Genomic DNA, 25,802 nt, shown 5'->3' on the forward strand with positions numbered 1-25,802 from the left:
TGAGAGAGAAACATCAATCAGCTGCCTCCTGCACACCCCCCTACTGGAGATGTGCCCGCAATCAAGGTACATGCCCTTGGCCGGAATCGAACCTGGGCCCTTTGAGTCCATGGGCCGACGCTCTATCCACTGAGCCAAACCGGTTAGGGTTCGTCTCTCCCTTTTAGATTCCTGCAGTTTGCCCCCTTCTCGCCCATGTGCATCTAGAGCAGGGATTTTCGTCTCGACACCAGGGCATTGAGGGGCCGTCCTGAGCCCTGTGGTGAGGGGGGTGGGCCAACCCACAGGGGACACGGACACTTACACTGGGACACCCCGGGCTTCCGACGGCCCCGGCCTGGGGTCTGGCTTTGGAAAGGGGTCCAAGGGTTGTGGTGGACGAGGGCCGGCCACCCGGCCACCGCGGAGGACGCGTGTCCTGGGGGCCAGGAGACGTTCACAGCGTTTTGTCCCGGGCCCCGCTGATGCCGGCAGCGTGGGTGAGCGACCCCAGCCCTCTGAGCCCCGGCGCCCTCCTCCGTAAAGTGGGGATAGTCACAGCGCCAGCCTCGGAGGGGGATTAACCGAATAGCTGTGTGGACCTGGCACCACGCCGGGCACTGAGTAAGCGCCACGCAAGTGCTTGACAGATACAATAAAACTATGACTCCCTGCCTTGGAATGACACGGCTGTCCTTGGCTGGGTTTGTATGTTGGCAAGGCGTGTCGGTGTCCTGAGCTGGGAGAGAGCTTGCCACATCGGGGATCAATCCCAGGTCACAGAGGAAAAGTGGGCTTGGACCCAGCTCCCCCCCCCGCCCCGCCCCCCGCCCCCCGTCTTTCTCTTCTGCTGGCTGACAGGCACTGTCCCACCTTCTGGATTTCGTGCTTCCTTCTCCCAACTCATTTGAGTGCTTTGCTCCGACCTCACCGCCTCGACTTAAAGTTGTAATTCAGCCCTGGCCGGGCAGCTCCGTCGGTTAGACTGCAGTGGTCGGCAAACTCATTCGTCCACAGGGCCAAATATCAACAGTACGACGGTTGAAATTTCTCTTGAGAGACAAATTTTTTAAACTTAAACTTCTTCTAACGCCACTTCTTCAAAATAGACTCGCCCAGGCCGTGGTGTTTTGTAGAAGAGCCACACTCAAGGGGCCAAAGAGCCGCATGTGGCTTGCGAGCCGCAGTTTGCCGACCACGGGGTTAGAGCATCGTCTGGATACGCCAAGGTTGCGGGTTCGATCCCCAGTCAGGGCGCATACAAGAATCCGCCAAGGGCCCTGGCCAGCGTGGCTCCGTGGGTTGGGCGCCGTTCGTGCACCTAGAGGTCACCAGTTCGATTCCCAGTCAGGCACTGGCCCGGGTTTCTGGCTTGATCCCCAGTAGGGGGCGTGCAGGAGGCAGCCAATGGATGTTTCTGTCTCATCATGGATGTTTCTCTCTCCCCATCTCCCTTTCTCTCTGGAATCAATAAAAAATAATAATAAAATAAAAATAAATTTAAAGAAAGAAAACAGCCCCTACTGCACTTTTAACCCCTTTGCCTGACTTAAATCCTCTTCCTAGTACTTGTCACTCCTTGCCATTGACCTGGGTTTTTTGTTTGTTTGTTTTTTGTTTTTAAAATATACATTCCTATTGATCCCAGAAAGGAAGAGAGAGGGAGAGCTAGAAACATCAATGAGGAGAGAGAATCATTGATCAGCTGCCTCCTGCACACCGCCTCCTGGGGATCAAGCCAGCAACCCAGGCATGTGCCCCTGACCGGAATCGAACCCAGGACCCCTCAGTCCGCAGGCCAATGCTCTATCCGCTGAGCCAAACCGGCCAGGGCCGTTGATGTGGTTTTTAACTGCCTGTCATCTCTCTCTGTTGCTTCCTGTTTCCTATGGCTTCTGTAACAAATGGCCACTGACTGAGTGATTTACAACAACACAAACTTATTCTCTTACAGCGCTGGGGGTCAGAAGTCCAAAGGGGTTCTTATCGGGTTAAAGTCAATGTGTGCGCAGGGCTGGTTCCTGCCGGAGACTCCGGGGGAGGACCTGTCTCCTCGCCTTTTCCAGCTTCTAGAAGCCGCCTGCGTTCCTTGGCTCGTGGCCCCATCCTTCGTCTCCGGCACGCCTTAAATCTCTTCCATTCTGACCTTCTGTGTCCAGCGCCATCATCACCTCTCCCTCTCAAACTCGGACCCTTTCACTAATAAGGACTCCTGCGATTACACTGGGTCACCTCCTCATACCAAGATGCCTAACGGGGCCTGGCCAACGCGGCTCAGCTGGTTGAGCATCGTCCCAGGCACCAAAAGGTCACTGGTTCCTGGCCTGGCCACATGCCCAGTTTCTGGCCTGACCCCTAATAAGGGGCATGCAGGGGCCACCTGATCGGTGCTTCTCTCTCTCTGAAATCAATAAAAACATTTAAAAATTTTTTTAAACTAAATAAGTAAATCGCCCTAGCTGGTTTGGCTCAGTGGATAGAGCATCAGCCTGTGGACTTGAAGGGGTCCCAGGTTCGATTCCAGTCAAGGGCACATGCCCGGGTTGCGGGCTCCATCCCCAGTAGAAGGGGTGCAGGAGGCAGCCCATCAATGGTTCTCTTTCATCACTAATGTTTCTATCTCTCTCTCTCCTCTCTCTTCCTCCCTAAAATCAATAAATATATATATATTAAAAGAATCAATCAATGAGTACATTGGAAGAACAAATTGATGTCTCTTTCTCCCTCTGTCTCTCTAAATACAATAAATAAAAATTTTTAAAAAATAAAAAAATAAATAATAAAATAGAAAGACCTTTAACTGGATCACATGTCCCTTTTGCCATGTAATGTCACATGTTCCAGGAAGACGTCTTGGGGGAGGGGGGGTCACTCATTTGTCCACACTGTTTTCCTGGCACCGAATAGGCACTGTCCTGTATGAATGAATGAATGTATGAATGAATGAATGAATGAATCACAAGGAGCACAAAGGGCAGGTTGGATGTTTGGTGGAGCAGGTTTTGGGGGACTGAGGGCCAAAGAGGAAGTGCCAGCCCAGGAGGAAGTGGGGCGGCGCCCCTGGCCCAGGGCAGGAGGACAGGGGAGGCAGGGACGAGCAGGCCCGGCAGGGCCGGTGGGCGGGGCGGCGGGAGGCGGATGATGCAGCAGTGATTGGATGTCCTGTTCTCCCACTTGAGGTGGCCTTCCGCCCACCTCCTCACCGCCCTCGCCCTCGGGGCTGGGCCCAGGCCGCCCTGGAGCCACTGGAGGGAAGGAAGAGAGTGTGTGTGTGTGTGTGTGGGGAGGGGGGGGGGGGTCGCGGGAATGCCCAACTGGCACAGCTGGTTTGGCAGGTCCTGGCATCTTGGCAGAGAAAAGTGCTGGGGATAAGTGAGGATGTTGCTGGGAGCGCCCAGGAAGACCGGAAGGCGGGGGGAGGGGCGGCTGCTTTGTTCACTGGTCCATCCCTGTGGGCCCCAGACTCACGTCCAACACCCCCACCCACTCCAGAACCTCACTGGCCAGTCCACCCCAGCCTCAGGGACCAGGAACCTGACTCCCATTCCCAACCTTTGTCCTCAGACCCAGGGGTCCAGGCCCCCAGCCCCTCCTCCCTCAGACCCAGGGGTCCAGGCCCCCAGCCCTCCTCCCTCAGACCCAGGGGTCCAGGCCCCCAGCCCTCCTCCCTCAGACCCAGGGGTCCAGGCCTCCAGCCCCTCCTCCCTCAGACCCAGGGGTCCAGGCCCCCAGCCCTCCTCCCTAGGACCCAGGAGTCCAGGCCCCCAGCCCCTCCTCCCTCAGACCCAGGGGTCCAGGCCCCCAGCCCCTCCTCCCTCAGACCCAGGGGTCCAGGCCCCCAGCCCTCCTCCCTCAGACCCAGGGGTCCAGGCTCCCAAGGCTTAGGGTTCCTCACACTCAGTCACCATCAGGCTTTACCTCCTGAAACCCCTATCTGGGTACCTGTTCCGCTCTTCTTTTGTGACCAGGTTCTCAGATCACCCCGCCCCCAGCCTCCCTCCTCAGTCTTTGTCCACCTCGGAGCCCAGGGTCGGGGTCCCCAGCCATGCATGCCCCCAGAGGAGACCAGGTGTGGCCGGCCCCCACCAGGCCTGCCGCCCAGCCCCAGCCCAGCCGGGAGCAGGTGGGCAGGGCGGCCTGTGCGTGTGTGGGTGGGGCCGGGGCTGCAGTCTCAGTATCGGCCCTGGGGCAGGCTCCTCGATGGGGATGGAGTAATCTGGGTGGAGAGCAGAGGAGGTTTCTACCATCTGCGCACCCCGAGATGGACCCGCTGATTACAGGGGAGGGGGGCGGGGGGACAGTCATGCCGGCTCGTAGGTGTCAGCGGCCCTCCTCCCACCCCACCCAGCAGATCTTGTTCCTCTCAAAGGGCCTTGGAGACACTGGCACCCCCACCCGTGACCCAGACACCCACGACCCACCCTCTTCCCAGGTCCAGATGTCACAGTGTCCCAGTTTCATCTCTGTCTGGGTCATGGGAGTCCAGGCCCCCGGCCCCTCCTCCCTCAGACCCAGGGGTCCAGATCCAGCCCCTCCTCCCTCAGACCCAGGAGTCCAGGCCCCCGGCCCCTCCTCCCTCAGACACCCAGCCCCAGCCCTGTCCCCTGACCCCCATTCAGACTCCTTGTCCCGGCTCCAGGCTCTGGGAGCCCTGCCCCCAGGCTCTGCCCTCTTGGGACGCCTGCCTCTAAGCAGCCAGAGCTGCCCTCCTCAGCTCTCCCAGAATCCCTGGCAATGACTAGCTTTTAATGGAAAGGTCAGGCTCTGAAGGTGACAATGGCCTCAATTCTGTGGAAATATGACCTCATGACCCAGTGACCTCCCTTTGCCCAGGTCTGAACTCCAAGAGCAAAATAGCACATCCTGGGGCCTGGAGGGAGACAGGCCCAGGGACCGAGGGGGCCCCCACCTCCGCTCTCTGCCCACAGCCACTGGAGACTGCTTCTTCCTGCCCCCCTTTCCCACCCATGGAGGTCTGAGGCCGAAGGGGACCCGCTGGTGGTCGGTGGTGCCTGCAGGTGGTGGGTGACCCCTGCATCTTCCCAGGAGCTCACCGGGGGCAGAGGGCGTGTCCTCAGCTCGGCCCAGCCCAGCCCTGTCTGCCACGGCTCCTGCTGCCCTCCCCCCGCAGGGTCAGGTGTGAGCTCCCTCCCCAGGGCCCAGGAAGGGCCCCCACCCCCTCGTCTTTGGCCTGGAGGAGAAACTTCCCAGCTGTCTCTTCAGCCTCTAGGCCTTTGCCTGCACCCGGCCCTCCACCGATGCCTTCTCCCCGCGGGCGCTCAATGGCGAGGGTCCCTCTTGGGGCATCCTTGCTTGGACCCCCCAGAGAGGCTGGCCATCTGCAGGCGGAACACCAAGCGAACTGAAGCTGCCCAGGCCAGCGTCTATTCACCGGGGACTCAGCTGCCTGTGTCATCCTCAGCCTCCGCAGCCACATTTCTTTAAAAAAGTAAAAACTGTTTCATCTACTTCTTACTCACCTGTTTGGTGAGACTCATTTTAGGAATATGTTTTATTTGACCCGATATATCCCAAATACCCGCCTTTCAGGGTGTGATCAGGATAAAAGTCACCCGTGGGACACCTTCCCTGCGGCGTCTCCGTGCCGATGCCCGGTCTCCAAGAGTTCAATGGAAACGTGGCCTCGCCAAAGGAGAGTGCTCTACACGGCTCCTGGCTTCACAGTTAAATTTAAATGGAAGTCAAATACGATGGGAAAGGGTCACGCCTTGGGTCACGTGTGCCCCGTTCCCAGTGGTCAACAGGCTCAGGCGGCCGGGTGGCTCCTGTGTTGGACGGCACGGCTCTACGCCTGTTTACTTACCTGTCTCATTTGGGGAGGCAATGCCAGGTCCTGACCCAGAGGAGGCCTCCTCAGATATTAGTCAGAGAGATAGATGATGGATGGATGGATAGGTGGATGGATGGATGGAAAGATGATGGATGGATGGGTGGATGGAAGGAAGGATGGATTGGTGGATGGATGGAAAGATGATGGATGGATGGATGGATGGATGGATGGATGGATGGATGGAAGGAAGGATGGAAGGAAGAATGGATGGATAAATGGATGATGAATGGATAGATGGATGGATAAATGGAAAGATGGATGGATGGATGGAAAGAAAGAAGGATGGATGGATGAATGAATGGATGGATAAATGGAAGGATGGAAGGAAGGAAGGAAGATGAAGGGATAGAAGGAAGGAAGGATGGATGGATGGATAAATGGATGGATGGACGGATAAATGGAAAGAAGGAAGGAAGGGTGGATGGATGGATGGATGGATGGATGGATGGATGGATGGATAAATGGAAGGATGGATAGAAGGAAGGATGGATGGATGGATGATGGATGGATAGATGGATGGATGGATGGATGGATAAATGGAAGGATGGATGGATGGATAGAAGGATGATGAGTGGATGGATGGATGGATGATGGATGGATGGATGGATGGATGATGGATGATGGATGGATGGATGGATGGATGGATGATGGATGGATGGATGGATGGATGATGGATGATGGATGGATGGATGGATGGATGGATGATGGATGGATGGATGGATGGATGATGGATGGATGGATGATGGATGGATGATGGATGGATGGATGGATGATGGATGGATGGATGGATGGATGGATGATGGATGGATGGATGGATGATGGATGGATGGATGGATGATGGATGATGGATGGATGGATAAATTGACGGATTGATGTGCAATCGCTGCTCCCCCCAGTTCCCCCATTCAGTTGGCACTGGGTTTCCCACTTTCCTCTTCCCATCCCACTCCAAGTCTGTTCCCTGTCCTCCGGATGCCCAAACCCCTCCTCCCATCCACTTCTGTGGGGTCAGTGGTCTCCATTACTGTCCCTCCCCTCCTGTCACTGAGGAAGATGCTATTCTGGCGTCTTCTTTTTCTCCTTGCCACCCCCTCCGGAGCCTGGGCCTCTCACCCTCCACAGTCAGGCATCCCATCCCCCATCTCCATCCCACTCCCTGAGGCCTACCTGGCTCCTCCACGGACCACCGGCCACTCGTTCCCATCAGCCCGTGATGCCTCATTTCTTCTACCAACAGCATCTATTGAACATCGACTGCGTTCCGGGCACTCGGCCAGGCACTGCCTCCGGATCGGACAGGGGACGAGCCCTGTCTCACGGGTTCACCGTCTGCTGAGGACACAGGCAGGCAGGCAGCAAGACCGAGAAGGAACCCCTTTAGGACGCCCTGTGAGGAAGCTACGGAGGAAAGACAAACAGGAGGGGCATGGAGGCAGTGGCAGGAGCTCAGAGCGGGCGTGACGGGCCCGCTTGGTGAAGGGGGGGGGTGGGGGGGGAAGCTCCCGGGCTGCTGGGGAACAGCATGTCAGAGACGGAACAGCAGGTGCGAAGGCCGGAGGTGGGAGCATTCCCTGGGTCTCCGGGTCCCCTCCTTCGGCAGCTCCCGTCCCCCCGAGACAGTCACCAGGCCCACCTTCTCCCTTCAGCATCTCCTGCTCCCCCATTGGGTCTCCCCGGGTCTCTCTGTCCCCCAGGACTGCCCCTGCCTTTCCCGTCCCGTCTCCCTCGGGGACCTGGGCGTTCGGCTCCCCTCAGACTCTCCCTCCCCCTGGAACTCGAAGCTTCTGGCTGGCACAGTGCCCCCCTCGGGTCCCCGCAGCTGCCGGGGGGTGGGGGTGCCTGGTGACAGGTCAGCGGAGGTCCCACGGGGAACACAGGGCAGGGTGTCACCTCCCCAGAGCAGGAACGAAGGGTCTTTGAAGGTGGAACAGGGGCGAGGTGGCCCAGGCCCGGGCCGGGGAGGGTCTCCACTCGGCCCCACCGTCCTGCCCCCAGGGAAGCCCAGAGCCCCGGGCGGCAGGCACAGCTGGCCCTCCTGGTCCCCCGCGCCCTGCGAGGGAGCCCTTGGCACAGGTGAGAACAGCAAGGTGGAGACTGAAGGTAACTGAGACAGGATTCAAACTCAGTCATGGTGGGGTGCGGGGTGGAGGGGGCGGGGGCGGGGAGGGGAGGAGGCTCCCACACCACAGCATCTAGAAGGGCCTTTCGGCAGACGAACTGAGTGGACAGGACACCCCCAGACGACTGTCTTCTGCCCACCCTCACACTGAGGGCAGGCAACGCTGTGTGACCTTGGGCAAGTCACCCGGCCTCTCTGAGCCCCCTTCTGTATCTGTTGCACGAGTCTGACACCCCCCAGCGAGCTCACCTTGCAAACTAACTGGTCAGCAAATGGAATTTTTAATAGTGGTATTTTGTTGTTGTTGTTTTGATTCATTCAACCAAATTTCCTCTGGCCCATACTAGGGAAACGAGGAGAAATTGCTAGAAAGATTCAACCAGAAATGTTAATTCACGATGGTTACTTCTGTGGGTAAATCTTTCCGGGTTTAGCTGCTCCGACATGAGAACAACAACGAGGCTCACGCACTCCGTGTCTCCTACAGAGAGAGGTGGCTTTTGGCGAGGAGACTGGTCTTGGTGACCCACTCCAGGCCTCAGAGGGTGGGGAGACCAGCGGCGGGGTAAGCCGGGTTCGGGGGGTGAGGAGAGCAGAGGGGCCACTGGCTTAACTGAGCCCGACACCTGAGAAGTGTTTCATCCGGTCCTCACAGCAGCCCGGGGACATAAGTACCGCTCACAGTTGGGGAAACTGAGGCACAGGAGGCGAGGGGACGGGTTCCAGGAGCCGCAGCTGGGAGGTGCTGGAGCTGGGAGTCCAACCAGCCGCTGCGACCTTCACGCTCCCACCAGAGTCACGCCAGGCAGCTGTCTGTGCATCTCTGTGTGTCTCTGTCTCTCTGTCTCTCCTCTGTTCTCTGCGTCTCTCTTGGTCTCGGACCCTCTTGTCTCTCTGTCTCTCCTCTGTTCTCTGTGTCTCTCTCGGTCTCTGACCCTCTTGTCTCTCTGTGTCTCTGTCTCTCCTCTGTTCTCTGTGTCTCTCTCGTCTCTGACCCTCTGTGAGTTTCTTCCTCCCTGTGCCTCAGTCTCTGCCCCTCCGCATCTCTCTCCATCTGTGCTGCGGAGGCCCCGCCGCGAATCTCTCTGGCTCGCAGTCTGTTTCAGAGGAGGGTGAGTGATTAGATGGATGGATAGATGGATGGATAGATGGATGGATAGATGGATGGTGCCCAGCCGTGTCCCAGCGCTTAGAACAGTGTTTCACAGACAGGAGGCGCTCAGGCAATATTCTTGAGTGAATGCAGGAACGAGAGAATGAATGAATGAATGAATGAATGAATGAATGAATGAATGAATGAGTGAATGAATGAAGTCTCTGAGACGGGATTAGCTCCTCTGTCAGAGGAGCAGGCACAGGCTGCAGGGGGCGCACACGAGCCCAGAGCAGCAGCCCGGAGGCCCCGGCGCGGGGCGACGCGGAACCCCTGGACTCTGCCCCACGCCTCCCAGACGCCCAGGGCCGGCCGTCACCCCTCCTCCCCACTCTCGGAGAAGGGAGGCTCCCTCCCGGCCGCTCCCCTCGGTTGGAGGCGTGGGTAGCAGCTGGGAGAACCGGCTGAGAGCTGCCCCTCCCCTTGGGCGCGGAGGTAGGCACCCGGCGGGTTCCCCCGGTGGCAGACGCCGCCGCCGCACACACCGGTCCGCGCCGCGCCGTCTGCTCCCTGCACGTCCTCCCCTCCCCGCCCGCGCCCGCCTGCCATGGACGGGCCCGCCGAGCCCCGGACCCAGGGCCTGTGGGGCACCTACGAGAACAACATCTCCGAAATGAGGTGAGAGCCCCCCACCCCCGGGGGTGGCCCGAGGGAAGGGCCAGGGGCCTCGGGCAAAGCTGCTCCGGCCTCCTGCAGCCTCACGCCCGGGGCTCGGCTGGACGGCGGGCTGCCGCGGGCACTCGGGGTGCTGCCCGGAGGGAGTGGGGGGCCGGCCGGGATGCCGGGGCGCGCGTCCCTCGTGGGGCCAAGGGGCCCTCGCCGTGGGTCTCCCGGAGCAGGACGGGCGCGCCGCCAGCAGGGGCTTTGGGCGCAGTAGTTGCTCAAGAAAACAGAACCTGCTTGTACCCCTTCTTCCCTGGACGCCCCAGAAAGCCCTCAAACCGGGGTGCCCTTCCTCGCAGCAGCTCAGAATGTACCCCAAGCTCCGTCTGGGGTGATGGGAGAGCGGAGGAGGGTGGGGTCCAGGATGTAGCTGAGTCCCAGAGCCCAGGCTGTGTCCCGGGGGGCCGGCCCCTCGCACCTCATCGGAGAGGTCAGGACACAGCGCTCCGCTCCTCTGGAGCGGAACTCCTTCCTTCCTGGGGAGGGGCAGACGCTTTTAGAGCCCTGGCGCTCCAGACGGGAAACTGAGGCTCCGAGGGAAAGGGAGTGTGATCACCCAGCCGGAAGCAAGTTTGAGCCCCCAGAGTCTGTGGTTTCTTCTCTCCTCAACAGCCTCGGGGACACCCCCGCCCCGTGGCTCCATTTCTCAGCTGAGCCAGCGGAGGCTCAGAGCGGGCAGGTGGCCTGCCCAAGGTCACACAGCAAACTGCTTAGATAGCCTCCCACCCCCAGGCGAGGGTCTCCCCCCTCAGGGTAGACTGCACCAGGCCCTCCGCCCTCCCCCCACCCACCCACAAGCTGGGCACAGAGAGGCCTCCCTGACGCCCCAGATTCCATAGATGGGAGCAGCTGGATCCTAATTGCTGTGTGACCCACACAAGCCTCACGGCGTCTCTGGGCCTCCCGAGCTGGGGGAGCCACCGGGCTGGTCCCAGCGCTGCCTCCCCGGGCCCTGCGGGTCCTGCAGTTTCTCCTCCGGAGATAAGCAGCGTCCCCCCTGGGCTCCCGCCTCCAGGCAGGTTTCAGCCTCAGTTTCCTCATCTGAGAAATGGGGATAAATACCCTTCGCCTGTAAGACACGCCTGGACCTGAATGCCTGCGCCCCCCTGGGTGCTGCTCCTAGGGCTTCCAACTTCCTTTTCCACGAGCTTCTGGAATCCCCTGGACCCGGAGGGATGCCTCTCATAAGGGCCCTTAACACCCCCTTCTGGGGCCTCGTCCCAGATCCCTCGGCTCACACATCCCCACCGCACTCAGCGGCTCCTCCTCCGGGGTGGCCATCTCAGGGCTGGGTCCAGCGGTCAGCAGGGTGACCCCCACACACTGTCCTTGTCCCGTCCTCCCTCTCCCTCCCACAGCCTGGCCCTGCCCACTCCCCTCGAACCCGACTCTCTCCATTCCCAAGGCCCCAGCTCAGGCCTCCTCTTAGCCCCCGGAGCCTCGCCCTGGCCTCCCGCCTCCAGTCCTTCCTAGAGCTGCCCCTCCCCTGCTCCCAGTCCCCAAGCCACTCCAAGCCCTGGCACTCTGGCCTCCCAGCTCGGCTCACCTCCCTTGACTTCGAATTTCCTGGCCACACCTCCCCATTCCCTGCCCCAGGGCCTTTGCATATTCTGTTCCCTCTGCTGGGATCTTCCCCCCTCCACCCCCCGCAGCACCCGCCCAAGAAATCTCTTCTAATCTCCATATCTCCCCCTCCCAGCCCCAAGCCCCCTCTGTGGCTCCCCAGCGCCCAGGGCGATGGTTTCCAAAACATTTTTAAGACCCGGAGACCTACGGCCAAGAGGAGCCTTACTCCCAAACAGAACCACATCCATCGCAGAGATCTAGACAGAGATCTAGATCTGCCCTCGTTTAAAAGGGGGAGCAGGCCTGGGCTCCCACCACTGGCTTCTCCCGTGGCTTCGCCTCTGCTCCCACAGACCTTACCCACCTCGCTAACTGGGCCCCATCTGGCTGCTCCCCGCCCCCTCCCACGCGCCCCCACCCTGCCTGGGTCACACACTTTGGGCCTTTGCCCCTGAAGTTTCCATTGCCTGGGAGGACCTCGCTCCTCGCACTTTAAGACTCGGCCGACGCAGGCAGGTCCTGGTTTCCACCCGCCCCGCAGCACCAGAGACGCCGGCGTGGGGACCTCCGCGGCCCCGGGCTCGGGTGGTGGCTGGGACAGCTCTGGGAATGATGTCAGGGAATGAATGGGGGTGCCGGGCACCCTCTGAGCCGGAGCTCACTGGGTGGCGAGTCCCAATGAGAAGTTGGTGAGGGAGGGCAGGGCGTGCAGGGAGGAGACCGAGGGGGGAAGCAGCTCCTGGGAGGAAGTGAGGGGCTGTGGGTCCGAGCGGACCCCCGGGCAGCGGCATGAAGCCATCCTCAGACACTGTCTGCAGCCTGATTCCATGGCTAAGCCCCCATCCTCCCCCAACAAGAGAAGCTAAGCAGTATGTTGTTTTGGGGATACAGGCCTATGTGATAGAACTGCCTCCCCCCCAACCAAGCAACTGACAAGGATTTAATTTGGGGTGGGGGTTGTGGGGAGGAGGCCCGGGACACCAGCAAGACTCATCGCTCAGGATGTTCTGTTCACGGGCTTTGTGGCCAATTCCGCTTTATGAATTGTATGGGTTCCACGTACCTGGTATGCACGCGGCAGACTGAAAAGGGATAATCAGGGCAGAATAAAATTTTAAGAGGAACTGTTAGAAGCGGGAGGTGGGCAGGGCACCGATGGTTAGGGTTGGTTGACAGGTTCTGTGGCCAATGGGGGCACAGCCGGGGACAGGAATCCAGGGAGAACTATTTTAAAATATTTGCATTGATTTTTAGAGAGCAAGGGAGAGGGAGGGAGAGAGGGAGGGAGGGGGAGAGAGAGAGAGAAACATCCTGCATGCCCCCTACTGGGGATCGAGCCCACAACCCAGGCATGTGCCCTTGACCGGAACTGAACAGGCAACCTTTCCGTGCATGGGGCGACGCCCAATCCACTGAGCCACACCAGCCCGGGCCCTAAAGAACTCTTCAAGTCCTCACTGTGCTCAGTGCTTTCCCATATGATCTCATTCAATCCTCACCACAGCCGTTTGAGACGGACTATGATCACTCATTTATGACGGAGACAATTGAGGCCCAGAGAGGTTGAGTGACTTGCCCAAGGTCACACAGCTGCCAAACGGGGTGGAGCCGGGATTTCCACTGAGGCAGGCTGACTGGACAGGACGGGCAGGTGTGAAAGGAATTAGAAGGTGAGCAAGATGAGGGAGGGGCAGGATCGGGGAGGCAGCCCCTGCCCGGACAGGAGGCTCCCTAGGTTGTCCGAGAGCTTCCCCGTTTCCTGGGATATCCAGCCCCTTCCGGAGAGGGTCAAGGCCAGAAGCAGCCCGAGCCGGCATTTGAACCTCTGCGACTGCTCCTCCCCGCCCCCACTTTGATCTTGGAGTCCACGTGCAGGCCCTTCCAGATCTTGGCCTCTTTATGGCTGAGGTGCCAGCCCTGGTTTTACAACCCCAGTCCCTCCCTCCTGCCCTCCCCCCGCCCCCCCAGCCAGAGCCACTCCAATGACTTTATGGCCACAGCTCTGGCGGCCACAGAGCTGCTTTTTCCGAGGGGAAGGAGGGCGCTAGTAAAAGGGTTCTAAGCAATAAATAAATAAATAGTAAGACCTTGGCCCTAGTCCCCCAGGTGGAATTCGGGCCGGCAGAGAGGAGGGGCCCTGGGCCGCCACTAGTAACGAAGGTGCTTTGGTGAGAATTAGAAAAGGATGCTCACAGCCCCCCTTCCCTTCCCCTCGCCCCACTCCCCTCTGCAAGGGACCCGGGCGTGGGGAGTGGAGGGAAGGTGGGTTAGGGTTCCTGCCTGCTCTCCGGGGCCGGGGCCCTGCTTAGGACAGGGAAGGGGGAACAGCCAGGACCACTCGGAAAGACCTGAGCAGCCCGGTTTGCCGAAGGGAGGCTCTGGGGCAGGGACAGGAGCCATCAGTGGCATCGAAGGCCAAGGCAAGGAGGGAGCCCCTGGTCCTGCGGGGGGGCGGGGGGCGGGGGGGGGCGGGGGGGAAGCGAGGCCTGGCTCAGGGAGGAGGTCCCGATGGGGGAGAGGTGAGGCCAGGGGCTCGCAGGCGGAGTTGAGCCCAGGCTGGGACCTGAGCCAGGACCCAAGGACCTGCCATGCAGATAAGAATGCCCGGGTCATACTTACCTGGCAGGGGAGATACCATGATCACGAAGGTGGTTTTCCCAGGGCGAGGCTTATCCATTGCACTCCGGATGTGCTGACCCCTGCGATTTCCCCAAATGTGGGAAACTCGACTGCATAATTTGTGGTAGTGGGGGACTGCGTTGGCGCTCTCCCCTAAAAAAAAAAAAAAAAAAAAAAAAAAGAATGCCTGGGTCACACAGCCCACAGGCAGGCGACCCTGAGTTCAAGTCCCACCTATGCCACACGCTCGCTGGGACCCGCCGGGCACCGAGGCTCTCAGGCTGTGAATCTGTGGATCGGTGGATCTGTGGGTCGGTGGATCGGTGGATCTGTGGATCTGTGAAGTGGGCGCGGTGGGTGATGCCTGGGGAAGGGCTGGACGGGCTCTCTGCTGAGTCAGGGTTTGCGCAGCTGTCCTTCCTTCCTCCTTCTCTAATTCCTGTGACTCCTCTTCAGCCAGGAACTCGGGGTGCAGGGCAGGGCGGGGTCAGATTGATAATAATTGTGACCTTCCCGGGTGGTTGCTGCGAGCCAGCCCTCCCTGTGAGGCAGCTGGCGTCAGCCCGTTTTACAGATGGGAAAGCTGAGGCCCGGAGAGAAATGGCACAGATGAGATTTGCTCCAGAAACGTCCCTGTTAACCCCTCGCTAGAGAGAGGGACCAGACAGGGGCTCGAAGAGGCTGTCCCTCTGTGGCCATTGTCGAGTCCCCGCCAACAGGAGCCAGGCCCAGAGACGTCGTGAGAGTTTAAGAAACTGTGTTCCATCCTCTCACCGCGGGCTGAGACCCGGGTCGGCGCCGGCACCGAGGGGGTGGTTCTGTTCTGTGACATGGGGACTGGGTCAGGCTGCACCCGCTCAGGGAGCTGCCGAACAACAGGGCGTCCTTGGAAGATGGCGGGGTGTCCGGGGGGCGCCCAACTCGGTCAGGCAGAGGGCGCGCCCGGGGAGGGTATCTTCCCTTCTGCAGGTGCAGGCCGTTTGCTTCAAGCTGTGGGAAAACAGAGCAATGCATTGCAGAGAACATGGCCTGCCCTGGCCGGTGTGGCTCAGTGGATAGAGCATTGGCCTGGGGACTCAAGGGTCCTGGGTTCGATTCCCGTCAGGGCACATGCCCGGGTTGCAGCTCAGTCCCCAGTAGGGGGCGTGCAGGAGGCAGCCGATCAATGATTCTCTCTCATGGATGTTTCTATCTCTCTCTCCCTCTCCCTTCTTCTCTGAAATCAATAAAAATATATTTTATTTTTTAAAAAAAGAAAAGAGCCCTAACCGGTTTGGCTCAGTGGATAGAGTGTCGGCCTGAGAACTGAAAGGTCCCAGGTTCGATTCCGGTCAAGGGCATGTACCTTGGTTGCAGGCACATCCCCCAGTAGGAGATGTGCAGGAGGAAGCTGATCGATGTTTCTAACTCTCTGTCCCTCTCCCTTCCTCTCTGTAAAAAAATCAATAAAATATATTTTAAAAAAGAGAAAAGAGCCCTAGCTGGTATGGCTCAGTGGATAGAGCGTCAGCCTGCGGACTGAGGGTCCTGGGTTTGATTCCGGTCAAGGGCACATGCCTGGGTTGCGGGCTTGATCCCCAGTGTGGGGCGTGCAGGAGACAGCCCATCAGTGATTCTCTCTCATCATTGATGTTTCTCTCTCTCCTCCCTCTCCCTTCCTCTCTGAAATCAATAAAAATATATTAAAAAACACACACACACACACACACACACAACCATGGCCAAACAGGAGAGGCAACCTTCACCAGGCAGCCTGTCACCCCATATGGGATATACGTGTCTGTGCTCTGTCTGTCTGTTGGTCCACCCTCCAGACCAACGCTCTCCCATAGATGCGTTACATGAGCCCGGAGGTAAACATTTTCTACAGACACACACACACACACACACACACACACACACACACACACACACATACTATAAAAGAAAACAGGTGACATTAATTTTAATTATATACTTTATTTAACCTGAAATATCTGAGAGGGTATCATTAATCATGTAACCCACAGCAAACATCATCAAGGAGGCATTTCACATTCTTCTCTGCATTCTGAGATGGCAGCGTTTGCGCGGCTGACTTGCCTCAGAAAGGCTTGATCTGCATTCAGATCTCCTCGCCCACGCGCCTCCGAGGCGATCTCCAGGCCTGAGTGATTCCAGTCCCGCCCAAGAAGTTTTCCAATAACTGACATGCGTGCCAGGGTTTCAGGAGTCACGGAATGATTGGGTGTTCAATAACCACTGAATGCCGTTTAAAAAGTGGAGGTCACCGGCCAGCTGGTGAGGCTCCGTGGTTGAGCAGCGACCCACGAGCCAGGAGGTCACTGTTCGATTCCCGGTCAGGGCACACGCCCGGGTTGCGGGCTCGATACCCAGGAGGGGGCGTGCAGGAGGCGGCCGATCGATGATTCTCTCTCATCATGGATGTTTCTGTCTCTCCCTCTCCCTTCCTCTCTGCAATCAATAAAAACGTATTTTTAAAACGAAGGAAGAGGAAGAAAAACGGTGGAGAGGTCACCCGTGGCACCAGCCGCATTTCAAAGGCTCAGTAGCCACATGTGGCCGGAGGCACAGAATGGACGTTTCCACCATCGGGAAAGTTCCATTGGAGGACGGCTCCAGGCCATGCCTGCACCAAGGGCAGGGAGAGGCACAGAGTAGGAGCTTAATAAGTGTCTGCTGGCTGGAGGGGGTGGGGGGAGGGGGGAGAGAGAGGCGCTCAGAGAGAAAGGAAAGGTTGAGAAGAGCCTTCGGGCTAAAGGCAGGCCCCTCAGAGGCCCCGGGTGGCGAGCAGCGGAGCAGGAGTGTGTCGGGAACAGGCAGAACCTGGCAGTGAGAACCGAATGACACTGGCTGTGCTGGCGTGGAGACCTGGGGAGGTGGGGCCGCGCTCAGGCACATGGGGGTGCAATGCATCTGCTGGGCTTTGAGGGCCAGAGCCAGAGACCCAGTCACAGAACCCTGAGAATGTGAAGGCAGTGATTACTTTAATTAGCTGGGTTTCTCTCTATCACCATCACCATCATCATCATCACCACCATCACCATTACCATCATCACCATCACCACCATCACCATCATCACCATCATCACCACCATCATCATCACCACCATCATCAAAGTGATATATATCAACTGTTTTTTTTAATCATTGAAAAGTTTGCATAGCTTTTGGAGAGGAGTTCCAATCAGCCCTGAAAATCTACCGTGAAGGGATTCTAATACAAACACTATGACCTCCCCACCCCACCCCCCACCCCCCACAGCCGCTTTGGGGCCACTTATTTGCCCAAGAGAAATGCGAATGAGAGCGTAGGTTCCGCACAAAGACGAGGAGGGCCCTGGCTGGTGGTGTGGCTCCGTGGACAGAGCATCGGCCTGTGGACTGAAGGGTCCCAGGTTCGATTCTGGTCAAGGGCACATGCCCGGGTTGTGGGCTCGATCCCCGGGGGGGGGGCCGTGCAGGAGGCAGCCGATCGATGGTTCTCTCTCATCATTGATGTTTCTCTCTCTCTCCTCCCTTCCGCTCTGAAATCAATAAAAATACATTAAAAGAAAAAAAAAGACGAGGAGGGTTGCAGCGGCTTTACGCTTAACAGCCTGACCTGGAAGCGGCGCTCACGGAACAGGAAACACTGTGATTTGCGCGGATGATGGCGCCCTCAGCCATAAAAAGGGACAAAGTCTAACACACACGCAAACACACACACATGCATGTCAGGAACGTCATGCTGAGCACAGGGAGCCGCTCGGCACAGAGTACATTCTGTGAGAGGCAGCACCGGCCAGCTCGGTGTGTGCCGGGCCAGCTCGGTGTGTGCGGTCAGCTGGATGTGTGCCGGGGCAGCTCAGTGTGTGCCGGGCAGCTCGGTGTGTGCCGGGGCAGCTCAGTGTGTGCCGGGGCAGCTCAGTGTGTGCCGGGCAGCTCGGTGTGTGCCGGGCAGCTCGGTGTGTGCCGGGGCAGCTCGGTGTGTGCGGTCAGCTGGATGTGTGCCGGGGCAGCTCAGTGTGTGCCGGGCAGCTCGGTGTGTGCCGGGCCAGCTCGGTGTGTGCCGGGCAGCTCGGTGTGTGCCGGGGCAGCTCGGTGTGTGCCGGGGCAGCTCGGTGTGTGCGGGCCAGCTCGGTGTGTGCGGTCAGCTGGATGTGTGCCGGGGCAGCTCAGTGTGTGCCGGGCAGCTCGGTGTGTGCCGGGCCAGCTCGGTGTGTGCCGGGCAGCTCGGTGTGTGCCGGGGCAGCTCGGTGTGTGCCGGGGCAGCTCGGTGTGTGCCGGGGCAGCTCGGTGTGTGCGGTCAGCTGGATGTGTGCCGGGGCAGCTCAGTGTGTGCCGGGCAGCTCAGTGTGTGCCGGGCAGCTCGGTGTGTGCCGGGGCAGCTCGGTGTGTGCGGTCAGCTGGATGTGTGCCGGGGCAGCTCAGTGTGTGCCGGGCAGCTCGGTGTGTGCCGGGCCAGCTCGGTGTGTGCCGGGCAGCTCGGTGTGTGCCGGGGCAGCTCGGTGTGTGCCGGGGCAGCTCGGTGTGTGCGGGCCAGCTCGGTGTGTGCGGTCAGCTGGATGTGTGCCGGGGCAGCTCAGTGTGTGCCGGGCAGCTCGGTGTGTGCCGGGCCTGCTCGGTGTGTGCCGGGCAGCTCGGTGTGTGCCGGGGCAGCTCAGTGTGTGCCGGGGCAGCTCAGTGTGTGCCGGGCAGCTCAGTGTGTGCCGGGCAGCTCGGTGTGTGCCGGGCAGCTCGGTGTGTGCCGGGGCAGCTCGGTGTGTGCAGGGCCAGCTCGGTGTGTGCGGTCAGCTGGATGTGTGCCAGGGCAGCTCGGTGTGTGCCGGGCAGCTCGGTGTGTGCCGGGCCAGCTCGGTGTGTGCAGGGCCAGCTCGGTGTGTGCTGGGCAGCTCGGTGTGTGCGGTCAGCTGGATGTGTGCCGGGGCAGCTGGGTGTGTGCCGGGCAGCTCGGTGTGTGCCGGGGCAGCTCGGTGTGTGCCGGGGCAGCTGGGTGTGTGCCGGGCAGCTCGGTGTGTGCGGGCCAGCTCGGTGTGTGCGGGCCAGCTTGGTGTGTGCCGGGCAGCTCGGTATGTGCCGGGCCAGCTCGGTGTGTGCCGGGCCAGCTCGGTGTGTGCGGGCAGCTGGGTGTGTGCCGGGCAGCTCGGTGTGTGCGGGCCAGCTCGGTGTGTGCGGGCCAGCTCGGTGTGTGCAGGGCCAGCTCGGTGTGTGCGGGCAGCTGGGTGTGTGCCGGGCAGCTCGGTGTGTGCGGGCCAGCTCGGTGTGTGCCGGGCAGCTGGGTGTGTGCGGGCCAGCTCGGTGTGTGCCGGGCAGCTGGGTGTGTGCGGGCCAGCTCGGTGTGTGCCGGGCAGCTGGGTGTGTGCGGGCCAGCTCGGTGTGTGCCGGGCAGCTGGGTGTGTGCAGGGCAGCTGGGTGTGTGCGGGCCAGCTCGGTGTGTGCGGGCCAGCTCGGTGTGTGCGGGCCAGCTCGGTGTGTGCCGGGCAGCTGGGTGTGTGCCGGGCAGCTGGATGTGTGCCGGGCAGCTCAGTGTGTGCGGGCCAGCTCGGTGTGTGCGGGCCAGCTCGGTGTGTGCGGGCCAGCTCGGTGTGTGCCGGGCAGCTGGGTGTGTGCGGGCCAGCTCCGTGTGTGCAGGGCAGCTGGGTGTGTGCGGGCCAGCTCGGTGTGTGCGGGCCAGCTCGGTGTGTGCCGGGCCAGCTCAGGGCAGCGGGGGCCGCTGGGGCGATGGCAGCTCTGTGTTCGGAGAGGGGGTGGGTGGCACGGGGCACCTCGCGTTTGTTAAAATCCACTCAAGCCCGGCCGGGGTGGAAGAACAGTGCGCTTTCTCAAGAGGAAAATGATTGTTTTCAGTATATGTTTATTGATTTCTGAGAGGAAGGGAGAGGGAGAGGGAGATAGAAATATCAGTGATGAGAGAGAATCATGGATCGGCTGCCTCCTGCACGCCCCCCACTCAAGGATCGAACTGCAACCAGGCACGTGCCCTGACCGGGAATCGAACAGCGACCTCCTGGTTCATAGGTCGATGCTCAATCACTGAGCCACGCTGACAGGTGAGGAAAATAAATGTAAAAGTATGGAAGTGGGGCCCTAACGGTTTGGCTCAGTGGATAGAGCGTCGGCCTGCGGACTGAAGGATCCCGGGTTTGATTCTGGTCAAGGGCACATGCCCAGGTTGCGGGCTCAATTCCCAGTAGGGGGCGTGCAGGAGGCAGCCGATCGATGGTTCCAAAAATTATACTAACGTGTTGCCTGCATGCAGGATGCTAGTCCTTGGAGGTGGGGCAAAGTGGAGGGGGGATTTCTGCTCCCCTGTTAGTGGAGAAGGCCGATGTAAAGAAGGGGTGACCCTGGCCGGGTGGCTCAGTTGGTTGGGCGTCGCCCTGCGCACCCAAAGGTCAGGACACGTGCCAGGTTCACGTTTCTCTCTCATGTCCGTGGGCCTCTCCCTCTCCCTTCCTCTCTCTCTAAAAATCTATTCTTATAAAAATTTTTTTTTAATCCATAAAGAAGATAATAGACGGGTCCTGACCTGGTAGCTCAGTTGGTTAGAGCATCGTCCCGATACGCCAAGGTTGTGGGTTTGATCCCCGGTCAGGGCACCTACAAGAAGCAACCAATGAATGCATCAACAAGTAGAACAGCAAATCTCTCCTCTCTCTCTCTCTCTCTCTCTCTCTCTCTCTCTCTCTCTCTCTCTCACTTTCTCTCTCTCTGTAAAATCTATACTAATAAAAGGGTAATATGCTAATTAGACCAGGAGACCTTCCGGACGTCCTTCCTGACAAAGCCATGGTGGCAGGACTGAGGCAGAGGCGGTTAGGGGCGACCAGGCCAGGAAGGGAGGGCAGTTGGGAGCAAGCAGGCTGGCGGGGGAGTGGGGGGGGCAGTTGGGGGCGATCAGACTGGCAAGGGGGGGCAGTTGGGGATGAGAAGGCCTGTGGGGGGGCATTTGGGAGCGAGCAGGCTGACAGGCAGAGTGGTTAGGGGCGATCAAGCAGGCAGGCAGGTGAGCGGTTAGGAGCCAGTGGTCCAGTCGGACATCCCCCGAGGGGTCCCAGATTGGAGAGGGTGTAGGCCGGGCTGAGGGACAACCCCCCCCCACGCACAAATTTCATGCACCAGGCCCCTAGTCAATAAATAAAAAATTCAAAAAAAGAGAGAAGGCAATAGATAAAGAAAATAATTACTAATGCCTTAGCTGGTTTGGCTCAGTGGATAGAGTGTCAGCCTGCAGACTGAAGGGTCCCGGGTTCGATTCCAGTCAAGGGCACATGCCCGGGTTTCGGGCTCCATCCCCAGTAGGGGGATGTTCAGGAGGCAGCGGATCCATGATTCTCTCTCCTCATTGATGTTTCTCTCTCTCTCTCTCCTTCTCCCTTCCTCTCTGAAATCAATAAAAATATATTTTAAGAAAGAAAAAGAAAAGAATTACTAAGAATTAAAAGGGCTGAGAAGGAAGCAAACAGGATGCTGGGATAGATGGGTAACAGGCACATGGGGGGGTGTCCCCGGCTTTGTGGGGGTGGCCTGAGTAACAAATGCTGTCAGGTGATCTCCCAACTGCGGTTACTCTAATTGCTCTCCCACCGCTTGTTTGCACTCTGCACTCTGGCCAAGGCGTGAGTCATTCTGCCAGAGGGGGGGGCGGGGGGCGGGCGGCGGGGGGCAGGGGTGCTTGCCCAAGCAGGATTGGGGACTCGGGAGGTGAGGAAGGGCCCTCCTGTCAGCGGGAACAGCCCAGGAGAGGCCAGGGCCGCCTGCACGGCGTGTTCGGAAGTGAGGGGAGTTGAACCCAGCTCAGGCTGCCAGCCATGGCAACGCTCCCCAGCGAGAGGAGAGAGCGAGCTGAGCCCGGGCGCCCCTAACCCTAACCGCCGAGAAAGTCAGGGCCCCCACAGGCATTCTCGGAAGGGCAGGCCCCACACAGGAAGAGGGGGGCAGTTCCGGCCCCACACAGCCCGCAGGAGCCCAGGAGCCCACCCGCTCACCGTCCTTGCACACACGGCTCCTCTCTCCCCTCCTTCAGGGCTGCTCACGTGTCACTCCTCAGAGGGCCCTCCCCGGCCCCGGCCCCCTCCCCTACACCTCACCACCACCCAGACACCCCCTCTCCTCCCACGCCTGCTTCGTTTCCCCCATCACCATCGGCTCGATACCCTACGACACGGAGACACTGTGTGTTAATCTCATGGCTCATGCCCACAGACACTGCAGGAGGGGCTTTTGTCAGTGGCACCCCTGGTTGTATCCCCCGGCACCTGGTACACAGTAGGTGCTCAGCAAGCATGTGTGGGCTGAATGAAAGCATTTGCCCCATCTCGGGTTTAAAAAAAAAAAAAAAAAGTGCAAAGCTCCTGGGGATGGGGAGATCTCTCTTTGGACATCAGACTGGGAGGCCCCCAGAAAAGAGGTCCCAGTTACCCTCCTGCTACTGCTCATTCTTCAGATGAGACCAGAGAGGGCTTGAGAGGGGCCGTGGGCCGCACCGCTAAGCCACGGCGGGCTGTAACGTAGCCAGGAGTTGCTTCTCTGCACATCCCTGGGTAGCCAAGAGGCACTGGCCAGCTGAATGTTTGAATATAATAATGGCTAGTGGGCCCTCAGCATTTATAGGGTGAGGTTCTTTTGAAAAATCACACAGTAAAATTGATTGTGTGTGTGTGTGTGCGCGCGCGCACACGCGTGGCAGTGTATAGTCCTATGGATTTTAACACACGTATAGATGTGTGTAACCATCACCACAATCAGGACACAGAACTTTTTTCACCATCCCATGCCCTTCCCCCACACAGCTACTAGTGTATTCTCTGTCCATAGAGTTATGTGTTTTTGAAAATGTCATTGTATTCGTTTCCTACGGCTGTGGGAATAAGTGACCGCAGAGTGGCTTAAAATGACGCAAATTCATTCTCCTCCACGGGAGGCTCTGGGGGTGCATCTGCTTCCTGGTCTTTTCCAGCTTGTAGAGGCCGCCTGCATCCTTTGGCTCGTGGCCCCATCCTCCATCCTTAAAGCCACAGCGTAGCATCTTCCCATCTCTCTCCTCTCTGACCCCCACTTCCGTTATTACACCTTCTCTCTGCGGTTCCTTCGAAGCCCTGTGATTCCATGACAGGCCCTCCCTGACCATCTCCCATCTCAACATCCTTCACGTGAACATCCCTTCGCCTGTGTGGTGTGGTTTCTGGGACTGGGACGTGGACATCTTGGGGGCCATTCTTCAGCTCACCATCCATACCAGCCATGTCAATGGGGTGATAGGTTGTAACCTCCTGAATCTGGCTTCTTTCACTTAAAGCGCACCGCCTCGGCGACTCCTCCGCGCGGCGGTAGGTCTCCGTGTGGTTTATTCCTTGTCCTTGCCGAGCAGGATCGCGCGTGCGGGGCCGCTGTTTTCCCACTCACCTACTGCAGGACACTGGGGCTGTTCCCAGTGGTTGCCGATTATAAGTCCCGTGTCTTTAAACAGGCGAGTCGTTGCCTGAGGTCAAACCCCTGTCTTCCTGACCCCTCAACCTGCCAAGCCCCCGGCCAGAAGGAGCACACCGGGGGACCCGTGTGGAGGAGCCAGGAGGCACCACCCCAAGGCACGGGGTGGGTAGGGGTGCCACGCTGCCCGGGTTCGAATCCCAGCCTGTCCTCTGCAGCGGGGTGCCATCAGCCAGTGCCTCTCCTCTGCGCTTTGCTTTTCCCGTTTGGAACAGAGGGGCCGAAGCTCCGGCCTCCGGGCTGAGGAGGAGGTAGATGAGCTAAGGACATACTGTCCCAGGAGCGCTCTTGGTCTGACGTTTATTTTCTCAACAAAATAGGACACACCCTCTGTGTGTGCCAGGGTCCTGGATGTTGGCAGTCAAGACAGACCCCCCTCCCCCGCCCCCGCCCCCCCAAATCTCTGGCTTCATGGACTTTATATGCAAGTGAAGAAAGGCAGACGCTCAGGGGAATATGGAAGCCACCAGAGCTTCTCAGAGGGGACAAGTGGCTTGGGAAGCAAGCAGGGGGCGGGGGTGGGGAGCAAGCAGGGGGCAGGGGGCGGGGGGAAGCAAGCAGGGGGCGGGGGGGAAGCAAGCAGGGGACAGGGGGGAAGCAAGCAGGGGGCGGGGGGAAGCAAGCAGGGGGCAGGGGGAAGCAAGCAGGGGGCGGGGGGGGGAGCAAGCAGGGGGCGGGGGTGGGGAGCAAGCAGGGGGCAGGGGGCGGGGGGAAGCAAGCAGGGGGCGGGGGGGAAGCAAGCAGGGGGCGGGGGGGAAGCAAGCAGGGGGTGGGGGGTGGTGTGGGAAAGCAAGCAGGGGGCGGAGGTGAGGTGGGTTCAGTTGTCAACAGGGGAGGCCTCAGTGATGAGCGGGGATGTTGGAGCAAAGACCTGAAAGAGGTGAGGATGCCAGTCACAGGCCTGAATGGGAGACAGCACAGGCAGTGCAAAGGCCCTGAGGCAGGACTCCGCCTGAAGTGTGGGGGGCAGGAGGTCAGTGTGGGGGGCCAGGAGGTCAGTGTGGGGGGACCAGGAGGTCAGTGTGGGGCCAGGAGGTCAGTGTGGGAGCCAGGAGGTCAGTGTGGGAGCCAGGAGGTCAGTGTGGGGACCAGGAGGTCAGTGTGTGGCCAGGAGGTCAGTGTGGGGCCAGGAGGTCAGTGTGAGGGCCAGGAAGTCAGTGTGGGGCAGGAGGTCAGTGTGGGGGTCAGGAGGTCAGTGTGGGGGTCAGGAGGTCAGTGTGGGGCCAGGAGGTCAGTGTGGGGCCAGGAGGTCAGTGTGGGGTCAGGAGATCAGTGTGGGGTCAGGAGGTCAGTGTGGGGGGAGCCGAGTAAGCGGGGGGTTGGGGGGGTGAAGGCAGGAGGGACCAGGGAAGCTGTGCTGGGCTTCGCAGACCCCGTGGGGTTTTGAGCGGAGGAGGGACCAAAGCCACTCAGGTTCTGGCAGCTGCGGGGCAAGAACTGGCGGTGGGGGCAGCGTGGAGGGAGGGAGATCAGTGAGGAGACGACAGCCATGGTCCAGGGGAGAGGCCACAGCGGCTCTCATCCTCACCGCGTTCCCTCCGGGAGCCTGCCTTTCCTTCTCCACAGGAGGACACAGGCCCAGAGAGGTTGGGCTGTGTGTTCAAGGTCACACAGCTCGCCGGTAGCAGAGCCGGGGTTCCAGTCCACATCTGTGCGGCTTCAGCCTGTCTTCCTTCCCTACGGGGCGCACAGGGCTGCCTCTGGAGTGGGTGACTGAGCCCCGGCCGCCAGGGGCCTGAACCGGACCTGTTTATTTATTGCACGCCAGCTGTGTGCCAGGCACGGGGGTAAGACACTGAAGGAGACAGATACACTGTGTCCTAGTGGCAGAGGGAGGGGTGGAGGCTCAAGGACAGCTACCTACTGAGGCATCCTTCAAAGACTGCTGTGTGACCTTGGGGAAATATATTAACTTCTCTGGGCTCCATTTCTTCTGGCACAAAGTTGTGCTCCCAATACCCACCTCCTGGGGTTCTGGGAGGAGCCTGATAATGCATGTCCTTGGCATAGAATTTCCATAAAGGAGGCTCCCCTACCCCTGCCTCCACTGCTGGGGCCAGAGGGGAGTCAGACAGGGTCTTAGGCCCGAGGAGGCTATAGGACTGGGCAGGCCCAGCCTACATAGGGCCTTGAGTTCCGGGCTGAGGAGCTGTGGCCATGCAGCAGGGAGAGAATGGAGGCCAGGAGACTAGGGAGGAGGCTGGGTTGAGGGTCCAGGGGGTGAGGAGAGCCCGGAGCTGGACTGGGGCAGTGGGGCCGGAGAGGGGGGACCAGGGCCGGGCAGACTCTGGCTTGGGAGGCAGGAGGGTGGACGCGCCGGGCCATTCCCAGAGTCTCAGGTCCTGGGGTCCCCTGAGCAGGGGAGACCAGGCACCTGCTAG

The 25,802-nt window shown here is 59.7% G+C and overlaps 1 protein-coding gene and 1 non-coding gene across 2 annotated transcripts in view; both read left to right on the forward strand.

Moving 5' to 3' along the window:
- The first annotated feature begins 9,485 nt into the window (after positions 1–9,485).
- Positions 9,486–25,802, forward strand: part of SULT2B1 (sulfotransferase family 2B member 1) — a 34,018-nt gene continuing 17,701 nt past the window's right edge. The window contains exon 1 of the mRNA XM_054710650.1: positions 9,486–9,720. Within this exon, the coding sequence (XP_054566625.1) occupies positions 9,650–9,720 (71 nt within the window). The 5' untranslated portion in view covers positions 9,486–9,649. The remainder of the gene's footprint in view (positions 9,721–25,802) is intronic.
- Positions 13,943–14,106, forward strand: LOC114227373 (U1 spliceosomal RNA). Its single transcript, XR_003613417.2, has one exon. It is a non-coding gene; the product is annotated as a U1 spliceosomal RNA (small nuclear RNA).

The sequence above is a fragment of the Eptesicus fuscus genome, chromosome 21 (assembly GCF_027574615.1).
Source record: "Eptesicus fuscus isolate TK198812 chromosome 21, DD_ASM_mEF_20220401, whole genome shotgun sequence".
Classification (NCBI taxonomy): Eukaryota; Metazoa; Chordata; class Mammalia; order Chiroptera; family Vespertilionidae; genus Eptesicus; species Eptesicus fuscus.